General features: G+C 40.8%; 1 protein-coding gene across 2 annotated transcripts in view; it reads left to right on the forward strand.

Moving 5' to 3' along the window:
• Positions 1–17,410, forward strand: part of Rasgrf2 (Ras protein specific guanine nucleotide releasing factor 2) — a 237,870-nt gene that overhangs the window by 54,740 nt on the left and 165,720 nt on the right. For both annotated transcript variants that reach the window (XM_047556829.1, XM_047556830.1), the window contains exon 2: positions 15,619–15,725. In XM_047556829.1, coding sequence (XP_047412785.1) covers positions 15,619–15,725 — 107 coding nt within the window. The remainder of the gene's footprint in view (positions 1–15,618; positions 15,726–17,410) is intronic.

Consider the following 17,410-nt stretch of genomic DNA (forward strand, 5'->3'; position numbering starts at 1 on the left):
TTGCAGTTGCTTTCATTCTGTCCTTTTTTAGCCCTCGCTGTTCACTCCCTTGCAGTGGCTGCAACTCAGATTTAAAGCGAGCTGCCTGTACCCCTAGGGCCCAGGGATGCCACATGGAGGAGAGCCAGATTTACCAGGGAAGCATTATTTGAAGCTCCCATGAATGTTTGGAGAGCTCAGTTGTCAGGGCGGATAAGTGCGAAAGTTCAACTCCTCAGAGTCAACATTCGTAAAAGGCACGTAAGACTTAGCTTCAGCAATACAGCAAGTGTTTAAAATATGTTTAATTTTGGCTCTATAAGTAGTTATAGAAAGAAGAATAAAGGGGAAAATTAGAAAGAAGAGGAGGTAATCAATCATAGGAGGGATAACCTGACCTTGTACAGTACTTTATTACTGTTTTTGAACCTGAACTGAAGAATTGCTGTCATGGTTTGTGTCCTGCTCCACATCCTGAAAAACCTGAGTATCTCCTCTGGGGTGGATGGCCAGCGCACCCCATGGGGCTGCTGGGGAGAATACATACTTGGCTGTAGAGAGCCACTTAACAGAATTGTTCGAGTTCCTGGGGAACAGACCTGGTCCTGAGTGGGATGGAGAGCTCCACCACCGGACGTGGCCTCAGAGGCACCCATCCCGGGTTGTCTAGGTCAGCAGATCGACACCGTCCTGTGTTACCATGGTTCTGTAATGGAAAAATAGACCCGTGTGTATGCTGAGAAAAGTCGCAGAGCCGGGGTAATTTGGAAAACACTCATTTCTTTGTCTCTCCAGCGTGTGACTTGTAGGGTCAGAAATCTGGACCACCGCATGTTCCTCTGAGGTGCTGCACATCTGCCTCAGGCAGGAGCCTCAGTGGCTGCAGGGAAGGAGTTGGTGTATCTGTGAGAGGCTGGGCAAATCTTTAGAATTCTTAACCTAAAACTGCAAAATATAGAGAACATGAGTAGTCATTGAAAACCCTGCAGTACCATCCAAATCCAAGCAACCTTCCCTGCCTTTAACACAAGGGATACATTCTAAGACCCCTAGTGGATGTCTGAAACCCCTGATAATACTGAACCTGACATATATATCAATATATATGATATGTATATCATATAATATGTATTATATACATTATATATACTATATATGCATATATAATGTTTTTCCTATATGTGCATATCTGTGATAAAGATTAACTTATATATTATGCATAGTAAGAGATTAACAACCATAACATGCCATAGATCTTAGCAACCTCAGCATATGATTTTTCTTCCCTGTTGAGCACGTTTGCCTTTTCATTTAAAGGAAGCACTTGACAGTTACTCTTTGGCACACCCAAATTGCCCTCATCACTACTTTTGTCTTTGGGGATTTATTGTTACCAGGCACTGTGATACTGCAATAGTTGATCTGATAACCTAGACACTAGAGTGATTTATATAAGTAGGTAGTGTATACAGCGTGGATACACTGGACAAAGGTCTGATTCACACACATCCTGGGCAGGACTGAGCAAGATGGTGTGAGATTACATCATGATGCACAGAATGGAATGCGATTTAAAACTTATGAATTGTTTCTTTCTGAAATATCCATTTATTATTTTCAGACAATTGCACGTAACTGAAACCTCAGCAAAAGTAGCATGTTTTAGGATTTTCTGCTATATATGTTTAAGAAAATCCAAAATGGTTTTTAATTTTAGTCTGAGCATAACAGTTTTGACTAATATCATTTACTTTCCATGGGTAAGCAACATTAGATGGGCCTAGATAAAGTTTCAAAAATGGGATAAATATCTTAACACTGATTATAAAACTGTACATGTTTATTGTAAATGATTCAAACGATATAGAAATGTAGAAAGCAAGTGAAGTCTGGTAATACCATTCCCCAGAAATTGCCTCTGTTAGCTACGAATTTGTTTCTAGCTTTCAGAAGCTAAAGGACCAGAGTTTTAAGCCAGCTTGTCTTCTCATATTGGGTTACATTTGTTCTTTCTGCAGTGACATGTAGCATAAACAGCAGCACACATTGTAACAAAAGTCAGAAAACGGAAAATGAATTCTTATTAATGTTTTAGGCACCAAAAATCCTGAACCTTTACATTTTGTAGATATGTTCATTGGTTCTCTTTCTAAGGTCCTCATAGGTAAGATGTAAGACTCTTCTAAGAAATATTTATTTCTTATTTGCAAATGATTATTATATATTTATGGGCTACAGTGTGATGTTTTGGTAGATGTTTACATATGCAGAATGATTAAATCAGGCAGATTGACAAATCCTTCGGCCGTCTCTCCCTCTGGAATAGCCTGCTCTTTCCCTTGAGTGTATTCCATGTTTTACTCTGAAGGTGTAAATTTTGAGATTGCCCCCATTCTCCCTTGGTTATGTATCTACTTCCCTAGGGAAACTTCTGTGTATTCCTTTGTGGGAGGCGGGGGTGGGAGTAAGAAAAAAAGAAAATCCATTACTTCACATGCTCATTATTTATTTGTGCTGAAAACATTAACTATCTTGTCTTCTAGCACTTTTGAAATATATAATGCATTCTTTTCTTACTTGGTCTTTTTAGATATACATGACAGCAGAGTGTATTTTGGCATATTATACATACATGGAGTATAACTTATTCTAATTAGGATCCCACTCTTGTGGCTGTGCATGATGTGGAGTTTTGTGTTTTCATATATGAACATAGGAAAGTTATGTCTGATTCATTCTACTCTCTTTTTTATTTCTATTCCCCCTTTGTCTCCTCCAATGAACTTCTATTCTTCCCTCTTCCCCTCATTGTGTGTCAGCATCCATATATCAGAGAAAACATTTGACTTTCGGTTTTTTTGGAATTGACTTATTTCCCATAGCATGATAGTTTTGAGTTCCATCCATTTAATGGCAAATGCCATAATTTCATTCTTCTTTATGGCTGGGTAATATTCCATTGTGTATATATATACCACAGTTTCTTTATTCATTCATCAGTTGAAGGGCACTTAGATTGGTTCCATACCTTAGCTATTGTGAATTGAGCTGCTATAAACATTGGTGTGACTGTGTCACTGTAGTATGTTAATTTTAAGTCCTTTGGGTGTAAACTGAGGAGTGGGATAACTGGGTCAAAAGGTGGGCCCATTCCATGTTTTCTGAGGATTCTTCACACTGCTTTCCAGAGTGGCTGCACCAGTTTGCAGCTCCACCAGCAATGTATAAGTGTGTCTTTTTCCCCACATCCATGCCAACACTTATCATTGTTTGTGTTCTTGATAATAGCCATTCTAATTGGAAAAGAAACTTATTTAATAGAGAAAATCCACTGGAGACAATTCTCTCTTTTGAATCAGGGACTTGAAAGATTGAGCCATGCTAATCCAACAAAGATGGAAGAGTCCACCTTTCCTTTATTTATAGCTGTACAGGTAAAAGGGGTGCCAGGAGGACCTTCTTCCATGAGAAACAGGAGGGTGCAGTGATGGAAGCCATTCTGCTCTAGCAGGCCATCCCAGCAGGACCTGCAAATTCCAGTGATGAGCCACTGCACGGAAACCGCATACTCCAGGCAATCTGGAACAATCTCTCAGTGATTGCCAGTTCCTGGGAGTCAGATTTCTGTGTCTGACAGCTCACCAAGCCTGGTTTTATTTGCTGGTCTTGGATGGCTTCTCTAGGCTATCTTTTCTCCAATGTATGTTTATGGTGCTTTTGTCTTGTATGAAATAACTGTGTTTATGTGGGTTTATTTCTGTGTCTTCTATTCTGTTCCATTGGTCTACATGTTTATTTTGGTGTCAATACCATGCTGTTTCTGTTACTATAGCTCTGTGTTTAATTTAAGATCTGCTATTGTGATGCCTCCTGCTATAATGCATTCTTATTTATTATAGTTGCCATTCTCTGCAACCGATCACTAAAGCTTATTTCTTCTATCTAGCTAAAAGTTTTAAACATTTTCAAAAATTTGGTGCATTTTAATTTTACATAGTTGTAGGATTCATAGTGACATGTTTGTATGTGAACACAACATAATTTGGTTGATTTTAATTCCCCAGTAACTCCCCTTTCCCTCTTCCCCTCCCTTTTTTTATTCTATTTGTCTCCCTTCTATTTCATGAGAGCCTCCCCCTCTGCTATTTTTCCTTTTTTCTCTCTAGCTTCCACATATGACATGACCCGGGCTTTCTGAGTTTGACTTATTTCACTTAACATAATGCTCTCAAGTTTCATTCATTTTCCTGCAAAGGATATAACTTTATTCTTCTTTATGATTAAGCAAATCTCCTTTGTGTATATATGCCACATTTTTGTTATCTGGTCATCTGTTGTCAGACATCTAGACTGGTTTCATAGTTTGGCTATTGTGAATTGTACTGCTGTAAACCTGCGAATGCATGTATCACTGCAGCATGATGACTTTAATTCTTTAGGATAAATACCAAGGAGTGGTATATCTGGGTCATTTGGTGATTCCAATCCTAGTCTTTTGAGGAATCTCCATACTGATTTGCATAGTGGTTGTACCAGTCTACAACCTCACAACAGGGTCAGTGTTCCTTTTTCTCCACAACCTCTTCAGCATTTATGATTTGTATTCTTGATGATTGCCATTCTAACTAGAGTGAGATGAAATCATTGCAGTTTCGACTTTCTAACTAAAACTCTGATCAATTTCTCCTCTTTCCCTCTCCATCCCCCTCTTCCAGCCTTTGGCAATCACCACTCTCTTCTCTGTATCTATAAGATCACATTTTTTTAGTTTCCACATATAGATGAGATCATGTGATACTTGTTTTTCTGGCTTAGTCCACTTAGTATAATGTCCTCTAGAGTCCTACACATGACAGGATTTCCTCTCTTTTTAAAGCTGAGTAGCATTCCATTGTGTATATAGACACCATGTTTTAAGGTCCACTCATCTGATGGTGGAAACCTAGGTTATGTCCCTGTCTTCGCTATTGCAACTGGTGCTGCAGTAGATGTGGGAGCTTGTAAGAGGCAGAGATCTCTGGTGACCTTACCGACCTAAGGTATCTGCTCTTATTGCTCTGATAGATGTTTGTGAGATGACTGTGGTGTTCTGATTTTTCATAGTTCATGATAAAAAATATATTTGACGGCTTAAGTTGTCTTCTTTTTCCTTAGGGCATTTCATCTATGTTAAAAATTTATGTTCAAATCCTTTTTCTGGATGACGACCCGGATGTGACTGTATAGTTATGACTGATCAGCATAGCTGGCTGTTTGAAGTTTGTTAGGTCAGTTAGACCTCATTTATTTTTTTATTTATTTTTTTTTTACTGATGATCATTTATTCACCTCATGTTATTAGGGGCTTTTTGTGTGCCTGGTACAGTGCTGGCATTGAAGGTAGAATAGAACAGAGCTGGCAGGGAAGAGAGACACATAAATGGACAGCTCTAAGATGCTGTGGGAGAAGGTCCTTGGGGTGAATGAAACCCAGAGGAGGGAGTGACTCTTCTTTGCCAGAATGTTCCAAGGAGGGATTCTCTTTGAGGAATTCACATTTTAGTTATAAGTTGGCAAAGTTCAGTAAGAATGTGTAGGTTACAGAAGAGGCTGGAGAAGAAGGAAGAAGCAAAGTATGTCAGGGTAAGAGATACACTAATAGAGAAGAGAATTAACCTTTGTAGTGCCTTCTGGATGCCAGTTCCTGGACGTCAGCTAATTCAAGATGTACACTCATGTGTTGCATAACGATGGGGATGTGTTCTGAGAAATGCCTCCTTAGCAGTTTCTTCATTGTAGGAACGCCATACAGTGTGTACTTAATACGAACCTAGCTGGATTAGCCACCTGTTCAACTAGGCTATGTTTTATGTCCTCTTACTTTTTTACGCTGCAAAACTGCACACACGCTACTGTAATGCATACTGTAGGCAGTTATAACACACTCTATGTATGTATGTTTCTAAACATAGAAAATGCACAGTGAAAATACTAGGTGACAGAATTTTTTCAACTCCATTAGTGTTCTGTGAACCATCATTACATATGTGGTCAGTTCTTGACCCAAACATCATGTGGCATGTGACTAGATATCATTATCCTCATTTTACCCATGAGGAAACTTGGGCTCTTCAGAAAGGTTAAGGAACTTGACCCAGATCTCCTACCGTGAGTTGTCACTTGGAGGCATTGGGATTCATACGCAGATCTGACATCTCCACAAGCTGCGCTCTGTCAGTCACAGCATGAAGCTGAGGCGAGAACTTGCCTTTTCAGGGGAGCAGTGTGTAGGTGTGGTTGAAGATGGGGTGCATGAAAAGAAACAGGCAGAGATGAGGTGAAATGTGGAGAATGGGGCCAAGAGTGAAGAGCAGATTCAGCCTCCAGACGATTTACTCCTCAAAATTGAAAATACCAGTGAAGGTTGGTAAGCAGACATGACAGCTCAGATTTATTTTGTTGAAAGAAAACTCTGGCTGCCTTTTTGGGAGAGAAAGGGTTGGGAAATATTAGAGTCAGGGTCACAGATTTAGTTTTCTTACACTTAGATGTGCAAAGTATTTTTCTAAATTGATCTTGCTCCTTAAGACCCTCCTCCCTACCGAATAAGTGGGAAAAAGAAGAACCTGCCTTTAGTTGAGAATAACAAACTCAGCTCAGTATTGGTGTAGGGAATCCAGTAATGCAAAAATTTTGGGGGGGAATTTATATTTTTCCTCTGGGCCTCACTAAGATGCTGAATAAAAAGGGGCTTACATGTCCTCTAGTGTGTGAGTATGTGTGTGTGTATCACGGGGTGGCGGGTCCTTGCTGGTGTGCACTGGGGTCTGGCAGTGTCTGGTTCTGCCTTGGGCATTCTGTTGGCACCTCTGGATGAAGGTGTGGCTGCTGTAACTCGTGGCACATTTTCTATCAGGTCCATTTTGCTTTCTTGGTCCCCTTGTTGGGCTACATGGCCCTGTGTGGTCCCTGAGTGCACGTCCCCCTCAGTCCTCCGCAGCATGCTGGGGAATGTCCACACCACAGACAAGCTAGGAGAGGCTCTGGGTAGTTAAACTCAGGCGCTTTCTTGACATAACTGTGGTGACACCAATTTTACTGATTTACATGATTTGATCACCCTACAGTGTAACCACCCATGTTGCCATGAGGGTAGGGATAGGGCACAAAGATGTTCTGTGAGAAGACATCCCCTGGAGAAACGTGGCGCATGCCCCTTGACTCAGCTGTCAACCCTTTTAACTTCACCCTTCTCTGGGATTTTAGCCTTGAGTGGGAGAGGCTGCATTGGGTGCTTCTCTGCTCCTCCTCCTGCTTTTTCTTCCTCCTTGGACCTCTTCACCTTTCCACACTTCTCATGTTCCTGAGTCCCAGGGCTTCCCCTTGGTCACCCGGTCCTCCTTCCTGAGGGCCCATTAACCTCCCTGTAATGGAAGGCCTTCACCTTGGGCTGTGCTAGCAGCTGGGGCTCAAGGCAGGGCAACATGAATGCAGACACCAGAGGAGACTCCTGGGTGGAGCTCGGGTGAAGCCAGACAGGTGGGGCTGAGAAGGAGGAAGCTGAGGGCTCCTTTGGGTTCCTACTTGTGGCAACTGCTGGGTGCAGATGCACTTGACAAAGGAAAGTTGGGAAGGAGGAGTGTGAGGGCAGGGAGTGGAGGCGGGGTGGGAGGCAGGGAAGGGAGGAAGAGAGAGGAGTTTAATTTTGGACGTAATTGAAATGCTGTCTAATAGTAGAATGTGGGCTGGTACCTGGGAGAGAACTGGACTGGAGAAATGGATTTGGGAACAGGTGAGCACATTCAGGGATGAAAAAAAGAAGAGAAACTCACTGACTTGATGGATGTTAACTTTAAAGACATGAACAAAGTCATTACTCGGTTAATTCTTCCTTTCACTTTATGATGACCCAGGACTTTGTACTGTCTCCTCTAAATTCCTGCAGAGGGACCGATCAGAGGTCATAGGACATGCACAGATGACCAGGGCTTGGTTAGTTTTTGGTGCTGGGGGTTGCACCCAGGGTCACACATGCCAGGCAAGCTGTCCAGGTGCTACCATTGCATCACACCCAGCCCCCCGCAGCTATCTTGACACCCAAGGAGATTATGAAGCTCCAGTCCTGAGACTCAGATCCGTGGCACACCAACTTGTTTCCCAGCAAGGCCAGGTGACTCAAGGGAGACTCTCTGATGATTGGCTAAAAATAAATAATTTGCAGGCACACACAGAGGCAGTGTTTAATATTTTGTGGTCCAACTGAATTTGTTAAATGAACACCTGGAAACATAAAATGTGCTTCTCATCAGTCTTCGCATCCTCACGATGCCTGGGACACAGTTTAACCTTTGGGTGTGCTCTGCTAATGTAATTGCCTCGCTGCCTTTGAAAGGTGGCTTTTAATTGGGTTCCAAGCAGCAGTGGCTGTGGAGGGCCTCTGAAGCCTGGAGATGGATCGGGCCAGTTCACCAAGTGTTCCTTCCCCTGGCTGGGCATTGGGCTTGGCGGATAGCCAGCAGTACTGAAATGCCATCGGTTATAGGATTGCCCTTTAAGCTGCTGATGGTTATTCTATTGAGTTTCCACTCTTTTCTCTCAAATTTAAGTGGCACTTTATTGAATATAATGTTAAATTCAGAGCTTCGCCTTCTCGGCAGCCTTTTTATCAGGTTTAATTTATCCCCCGCCCCAGTCTCTGCCTGGACTTGGAGTTTAAGAGCTAAAGACACTTAAGTCCTGTCCCTTATAAGGTGCAGGACTGTCATGGGGAAGCGTGGTGGATTATCTCACAGGCTTGCCACAGGGTCCTCAATTTCTGATGACATGTGCAGGTAACCTGAGAAGTCTCTTAGTCAATTTTTCACTTTTGGTAAAATTGTGCTGAAAATTCTGTCTCTAGGACTAGAGGTTAATAAGATTATCAGCCTGAATGTTTTTAATTTGTTCAAAGAAAATGTGTATGTAACTGTCACACTGAATAAGCAGATCCAGGGCGAGGGGAAGTGGGACAACAGAAAGAGCTCTTTTTGTCTTTAGGGCTTCCTTTCAGAGCTGCTCTGTGGAGATGGTTCTTTTCATGTACCAGGGTGAAGTCTCGGGCAGGCCCAGTATATTTCTGATTACTCTAATATCAGAAAAAGTTCTCCAGTCTCATTTCCTCCCAGACAGTCTCAGTTGGTAATTAATATGTGCAGCCGCAGAGAGAGTGGCTTAACTCCCCCGGCCTGGCTGGAGATTGCTGCAAGGCAAGACAGGCTCCGGCTGCTGCTCTCTCTGGCTCTTCTCTCTGGTTTTCTGGGTGGTTTCCGCTTTTCCACGTTGGGCCCATCTGGCATGGGTTTGCTCTGTGTGTGGTCAGTTTAAATTTCAGTTTTTGATGATGCTCCTCTGTTTGCCAGAGCCCCTCCATGCTGGGGATTGCCTACCACTCCAATAGGAAACTTATCTCTTCACCCCATCTCCTGTGGTCCCCCTCCTGTGCCCTTGGCTACTGGCCCTCTAGGCTGCCCTTGCTGCTGCCTTTTTAGCTGGCTATAAGATGAGGCAGCCTGGTTCACTTAGGTGTGGCCAATTTCTGGGTCAAAGGTAACACTCCTCATTGATTTGCCCTTGGTGGGACTGTGACTTCAAATGTAGCATCTGCTTTTATCCTCTGGCAGGCAGTTCCCAGGCATTCGCCTCTCAGATTCGTAGGCATGGCCAGGCACCAACTTGGAAAAACACAGGAACCTCTCTGAGCAAGTTCCTTGGACCCCCCTTACTAGCTTGAGGTCAGGAGAACACTCTTGCCTCTTCCCTGGGGTTTGTGTGGGGAGCAGGTGGGGTGGGGTTGGGAGGCTCAGCACACACAATGCCTGTGAAGAAATCTTCTCTAATCTCGGGGAGTTTGGCCATTCCACATGTAACCCTTTTATGTCTTTGAATGAGTGAAGATCAAAATCATTTTTAGCTACCTCCTTTCCAAGTCTGACGTGGTGGCCTCCCCTTGTCACGTGGGCATTGGTTTTTGTTTGGTGAGTTGAGGCAGTAGCCAAAACAAACAGTAGCCCATCTTAACATTCAGCTCCACTGGAAGACCATTAGCATATGATTCTTAGACATGAAGTATGAGCTGCAGTTGTCACCTGCAGTGTGACCAGTGGAGTAGAAAGCATCTTCAAAGCCTTTTGCCACCTCGGAATTATTAGAAATGGGGATTTTCTATTGTTTTCTTTGTAAAATTAAACAAACTCCCTCCCTTCTCCCCATTCTCCTTCTCTGCTCTTCTTTCTCTCAGGTCTCTGCTCTTTCTCCTGGCTGTTGAAGAGACTTTCATGCCTCTGTTCTTTACTTAAGCTCCCCTGATCATCTTCTAAGGCCCAGACTCTGCATTGTGCTCTCCTAGAACCTTTGTCTCCTCATCCAAACCTTTGTGTAGGAAACTCTCCCCTAGACAAGCAGAGGTGCCTACACAAACACACACGGGAACACACTCAAGTACGTTCACTCACGTTCAACACCACAAATGCACATACAACCAGAGGATAAGTAGATGGCAGCAGAGTTGGGACTGGGAGAGAGGAGGCTTGGAGAACCATCGGTGAAGTAACCTCTGGCTGCCGCCGCAACTCCAGGCAGCTTTGCTATGTAGCGGACCTACGCAGCAAACCTGAGTAAGTTAGTTAAGAAGTATGACTAATTGAATGAATTGGAAAAGCTGCATATGTATTTGTAAGGACTTGAAGGCCAGTTTTAGAGGGCAGAAGGTAGGCTGAATTAACTTTTTTATCTGTCACAGGCCGCACACAGTGTTTATTGTTAGTAGCAGCAGCTAGATCAACAATTGCCAAATAAAGGGCAGATCAAAGCAAACCAGCTTGTGAAAGCTGAAAGATTTAGGGAAAGCATCTCATCAATGGATAAAAGTAACCATAAACTGGTAATCCAAAGAATTTGCACATAGCTATTGCCCCCATTGTTTTTTGCTGCTTTTCCCTTTTAAAAGAAATTTAGATATAAATCATATCATAAAATTCACCATTTTAAAGTTTACAATTCAGTGAGTTGTAGTATGTTAAGAGGTTGGTAAACCATCACCACTATCTAATTGCCGATAGTTTTCACCAGACCCAGAAGGAAACTCGGTAACGGTGAATGCATAATATTATACATTGTTAAATCCCCAGAATGCACAGCACAGAGTCAACCTGAATACACTGTGGATGTGCTACATGTATCCCTATTTGTTCATCAGCTTTACCAAATGTACCACACATATGCAAATTGTTAAAATGGGGAGGAGGGACACTCCCTGTACTTTCTGCTTAATTTTTCTGTAAACCCAAACTGCTTTTTAAAAAGTCTGTTAATTAAAATAAATAAAAATACTCCGTACCCATTAGCAGTCAGTCTCCATTCTCCCTTCCCTTAAGCTCACGGCAAGCACTTATCTACTTTCCCTTTCACACATAGGTGCTTTAAAGAGGTTTGTAAGCGTTTGCTTTGGTAACTGCAGTTAAGATAGTGTTAAAAGTTCATACATTAAAATATCATGTTTTTATAACCCCTGTCTACTTTTGCTCTAAACATCAGTGAGATATAAAATAGACTTTACAAAAATTAAAATGGTATAGCTATTTGTAAAAATAGGACAAAAATCTTGATGGTCTAAAAGCATGACTAAAATACTTCCTGCTGTGGAAAACCTGAAGCTCTAGGGGTGAACGCCATAGCAAGCAGAGACAGCTGGGAGTTCAAGAAGCCTAAAAAGCACTCCAAGAGTGGGCTGGACTGAGAACCAGGCTCCAAGCCTTGAGCCGGGACCTTTGGAGGGATCCTGGTGGAGCAACATGCATATGGTGTCTTGTCTTTAGTAGCTGAGAATTCAGAGAAAGAGAGAAATAGCTGGTGGAGGGGCTCATTGACTGTCAGCAACATCTGCAACATCACCGTAGGAGAGGAAATTTGATGTTCTTACCAAAGAGCTGGTTCTGGTCTGGGCATCTTGAGGGGGCTGGAGACAGAACTGAGTGGAAACTCATTAAAATCCAATATAATGATACATTTGTCATTTTTTCCATTTATTTTTTTATTATTATTATTTTTTGCTTTATATATTTTAGTGCTATCTTATTAGGTATGTAAAGGTTCAGGACTGCTCTACTTCTTAGTAAAATGAATCTTTTATCAATATAGTGACCCTCTTTATCACATTTAATATTATAGTTCAATTTTGTCTTTTGACTAGTGTTTATCTTTTCTATCATTTTAATGTTCACTTTCTGTATTTTAAGAATATCCTTCTTAAACTACTTTTACAAACTTACTTTTTAAAAATTGGTGCATTATAATTGTACAGAATGGTGGGATTTGTTGTCAGATTATTGTACATGCACGCAATATAACAATATAATTTGGCCAATATCAATTTTCAACTCTGTTTTGGTTCTTTGGTATTTTGTTCCTATAAGCTTAAATTATTTCAAAAACAGTTAAAATTGAGTGATTAGCAAGGCACAGTGGCATACACAAGTAATCCCTGCTACCCTGGAGGCAAAGGCAGGAAGATTGAAAGTTCATGGCCAACCTCAACAACTTAGCAAGACCCCGTGTCAAAATAAAAAAAAAAAATAAAAGGGGGGGGGGCTTGGGATGTAGCTCAGTGGCACAGCACCCCTGCGTTCAATCCTTAGTGCTTCAAGAACAACAACAAAAGTTGAGTTACTATACAATTAACATAGCCATTGAAGTTATAAATATTGGGCAATCTGTTAATATAACTTACCATATGAGGAGGCTAAAGAAAACAATTACATGATGATCTTTATACATGAAGGACATTATCACTTTTATATCAACTATACATTTATTTCCAGTTTCACATGTCTTTATGCATTGTTTACAGTAGTCTTATGTAGACTTTTTAATATAATCAAATCATTGATCTTTTCTCTTAATGTTTCAGGATTTCAAACCATAGTTAGGACAATTTTTCCTACTTAGAGGTACAGTGATCAATCAATCATTTAAAAAAATATATTCTTTTGGTTTAATTTTTTGCACCAAAATTTCAGATGCAATTGGAAATTATTCCGGTATACAGTACACTTGGGGTGGAGTTTTTCTGGTTTCTGTTGTACAGACATGTCAAACTTTTATGTGTCCTGATGTTATGCATTGTTATTGTCTTGATTCCAGCTTGATTCCATGTGTTCCAACGCCCATGTGTGTTAGAACTCCATCTCTTTTCTGATAAGGTCTAGTGTGTCACCCCTCAGTTCCCATGCTTTCTGCTTTGTCTCTTGTCTATGTTTCTAGAACTCAAGGATTCCTCTGTTTTCCTCCTTCCACTTAAACTTAACTATGTGTTTGGCTTAACTTGAGATTTTCCTTTAGCTTGTCTGCTACTTTGCCCTAGGTCAGTTCATGGTGGTCAGGAAATTGGATAGGACATATTCTTTTTTTTTTTTTTTCTTTAAAAAAAATTACCTGTTCTAATTAGTTATACATGACAGCAAAATGCATTTTGACTCATTGTACACAATGGAGCACAATTTTTCATTTTGGTTTTACACGATGCAGTCACACCATTCATTCCATCATACATGTACATAGGGTAATAATGTCCATCTCATTCCACCATCTTTCTCACCCCCTATCCCCTTCCCTCCCCTCATTCCCCTCTGCCCAATCCAAAATTTCTCTATTCTTCCCTTGCTCCCTCCCCCTCCAACCCCACATTATGGATCAGCATCCACGTATCAGAGAAAACATTTGGCCTTTGGTTTTTTGGAATTGGCTTATTTCACTTAGCATGATATTCTCCAACTCCATCCATTTATCTGCAAATTCCATAATTTCATTCTTCTTTAAGGCTTAGTAATATTCCATTGTATATATGTTACACCATGATTTCTTTATCTATTCATCTATTCAATGGCATCTAGGTTGGTTCCACAGTTTAGCTATTGTGAATTGAGCTGCTATAAACATTGACGTGACTGTGTCACTGTAGTATGTTGATTTTAAGTGGAAAGGACATATTGTAAAGGGCTTAGAAATAAAATTAGGCAGATAAACACTTACTCTGGAAGCACCATTAGAATTTTTGAACTTTCAACTGGTTTTAAAACATTTCAGAACTTCATAGGCTAGAGCAGATCTTCAAATGTCCAATCTTGTCAATCACAACTTAAAGACTTCTGAGATGGTACTGATTCATTGTGATCTACTGGGTGTATTGCTCAAGGACAACACATCTTCAACTCAGACATTTGTTACTTCATCTAATATGGAGCAAGCTCAAAACCAGATATGTATTTTATATGAGAATTCTCCATGTATTAACAGATTATTGCAAGACTTTAAAAATAAATCTGCTTTAGAACTATGGTCTATGAACTCTGTGTGTGGTTGTGAGATTCCCCATTTTGTGTCTATCTTGACTGGAGCACAAAGTGGTTTGGTGGCCCAGTGTGAGTTTGGGAGTCTGTATGTCTTCTTTATATAATTAGTTGTGTTCTGGAATCCTCATGAAGACCTTGAGTAATCATATATATAATTTTAAGGTCTTTAAATCAACAGCATAAGAGTAACCTTTTTTGGTGCATGATTCTATGACTTTAAACCCTATTTGAGTTGTGTAACCCTCATAATGGTGACACAGGACTGTTCTGTCAACCCCCAAACTCCCTCACACATTCCCTTCACTATCACACACTCCCACCCTGACTCCCCCAAACCACTGATCTGTTCTGTGACACTACTTTGGAAATATCACACGAAAGGAATCGTACCATATGTAACCTTTTGAGAATGACTTTTCTGTGACATGATGCTTTGGGAAGCATCCAAGCTGCTGGGTTTATCAAGGGTTTGTTCCTTTTTACTGCTGAGTAGTATACATTCTAAAGATGCACCAACATTATTTATCTACTCACCTACTAAAAGATATTTGATTGTTTCCAGTTTTTAGTGATCATGAATAAAGTTCATATAAGAGAAATAATTTTACCCTGATGAATGGTTCTGTGATTTTTCTCTACATAAGCCCACTTCCTTTTGTTTGACAATAACTTAGATTATACTTCTAACAAAAAGAGATTCTGATCCTAGCCCCTGGGATGACAATTAGGGTTCCCTCTCACATCAAGTATAATCTGTCTGAGAAAACAAGGGATAAGCAAGGGTGCTGTCCACTGAGAATGAAGGAAGGCAAATGGTAGCAATTCAATGTCATTTTAGAGATATTTCTTTCCAGAATGGAGAATAGATGCAGAATAGAACAGGTAATAGAATTAGCCAGTGCAGTGGTGTGGACTTGTTTCCCTGCAACTTGTTCACATCCCCCAAAAGAAAACTTTTTTGGAAAAATTTTCATGATAACACTAATATATCTTTAAAGCCAGATTTGGGTAATGTTCTTTTTGTACTTGTATAAAAATACACAGTGCAGTAGGGTTGTGGGTTGACTCTTGCTGAGGGGTGTTAAGATGTAGTCTGTGTTGTCTTCTAGCTGCAGTTATTGCTAACTGGACCAGGAGTGATATTATGCTTTGAAATGTGATTTACATAAAGTTGATGTATTTTGTAAATATACACTTGGTGTAGGCATATACTGGGTTATTATGCTTTTATGCTCCAAAAATAAAACTCAACTTTTGTGTTTGTTTTTCTTTCCAGTATTACTTTACTGTTCTTTTTGGCCACGAAGGTCAGAAGCCACTGGAGCTGCGCTGTGAGGAGGAGCAGGATGGGAAAGAGTGGATGGACGCTATTCACCAAGCCAGGTGTGGGCACAACTCCTCCTGTGTGACTCCTGCTCGTCTGGGTCTTGCACTGGGCGATCACTCTTGGCACAAGTTCGGAAGAACTTGCAATTCCTGGATGGGGTTCCCTCTGGACCTCTTCCTTAGTCATCTGTGGGATAATTATTTGAGTTTTCTGTTTAATTATATTCCACTTAAAGATTAAAGGTAATAGATAAATAATAAAAATAACTAGTAAATACTTGTCAGTTTCTATGTGCCCCGCACTAAATGCTTCTCAATTAAGGAATTTATTAAATGTATGACTCAGCTTCTCATCAATCTGCTGGAGGCATATTATAACCATCCCCTCTTTTATAGATGAAGAATCAGGCCTGGCAGGCTAGTTTGCTTGCCAGAGGTTGCACAGTTATTAAGTGACAGAACTGGAGTATGAACCCAAAGGAGCCCACCTTTGTAAATCCTGCCCCGTGCAGTCCAGTTATTGAAAAAGGTAGTAGCAGCCTCTATTTAGGGAAATAGAAAACTGTAATTTTACTTCCTCCTAGGAAAAGCACCCACAAAGGCTTAACTGGGAGGGAGGAATCTGAAAGAGGCAAGCCAGATCCTTCTGAATTTTCCCTCTTCAGTTCCCTGGTCCTGTTCCTCTTTGTTTCAGAAGGCACCCATGCTCATTGCTTTCTGCCCTTGGGCCAGCTCGCTGGAGGGCTTTGCCTTAGATTCGGGACTAATGTGGAATGACTTGCTATAGAGAGAAGGCCAGGTCTTCAAAGGTGTCATATGCATCAGGCTGCCAAAGTAGAGCCTGAGGTCCTTTGCAGACAGTCCTTGTGGTTAATTCTATTCCTTCGCATTTGAGAGTTAAAATGCAGCACACAATTAAAAAAACGTGTGTATCTGCCCATATTTTCTGTTCCAGAGAGCAGATACCATCAGTAACTTAAATGACTTTTTAGTTGCCAAGCAAATATCTTGGTGATTCAGACTCAAACAGTGTGAATGACTTTGAAGGTGGTTGGCTTTCACCTAAGAGTTGTTCTTCCTTTGTCATGTTTTTTCACATACATGGATGTGGTTGGTAACTAGTATTGTTTGGCATATGCTGAAAACTGGAGCATGTGAGATTTTTGTCAGGAGACAGACTTTAGAAGATACTTAAGTAGTTTAGATGATAGAATGGTGACATTTCTCTCTTGGATTTGAAGATTTGGTTAGTAATTGATCATTTTTCTTGATGCCTTGACTCTGGTCTGTTAGGATTGTTTTTCCTTTGATTTGAGGTCTGGGACTGGGTTCTTTGATGATGCCTTTTAATCTGACTGCTTTATATTTGAGTTCTTATATTTGACTTTTTGCACCGAGATGCTTCTGAAAATTTTGTTTTATATATCAGGGAAGACAATAACTTGGATCTCTGAAATTCACCCTGACTTTTTTCATATATAAACAAAGCCGGAAAATTAATGAAGCTGATTCAGAGAAACACATTGTTAGCCAATTTTTCTTGACATTTTGTTACTAAAACACAATTAACCAGGGTTGGTAGCTACCCTTAGAGGGCAGCTTGATGGCATTGGTACTGCTGCCTGTGTGTATGTTGGGGGGGTGGGGGGAATGGGGATTAACCAAGGGGAACTCTTAATACTGAACTACATATCCAACCCATTTTATTTTATTTTTTAAATTTTGAGATAGTGTCTTGCTAA

The sequence above is a fragment of the Sciurus carolinensis genome, chromosome 6 (genome assembly GCF_902686445.1).
Source record: "Sciurus carolinensis chromosome 6, mSciCar1.2, whole genome shotgun sequence".
NCBI classification, from domain to species: Eukaryota; Metazoa; Chordata; class Mammalia; order Rodentia; family Sciuridae; genus Sciurus; species Sciurus carolinensis.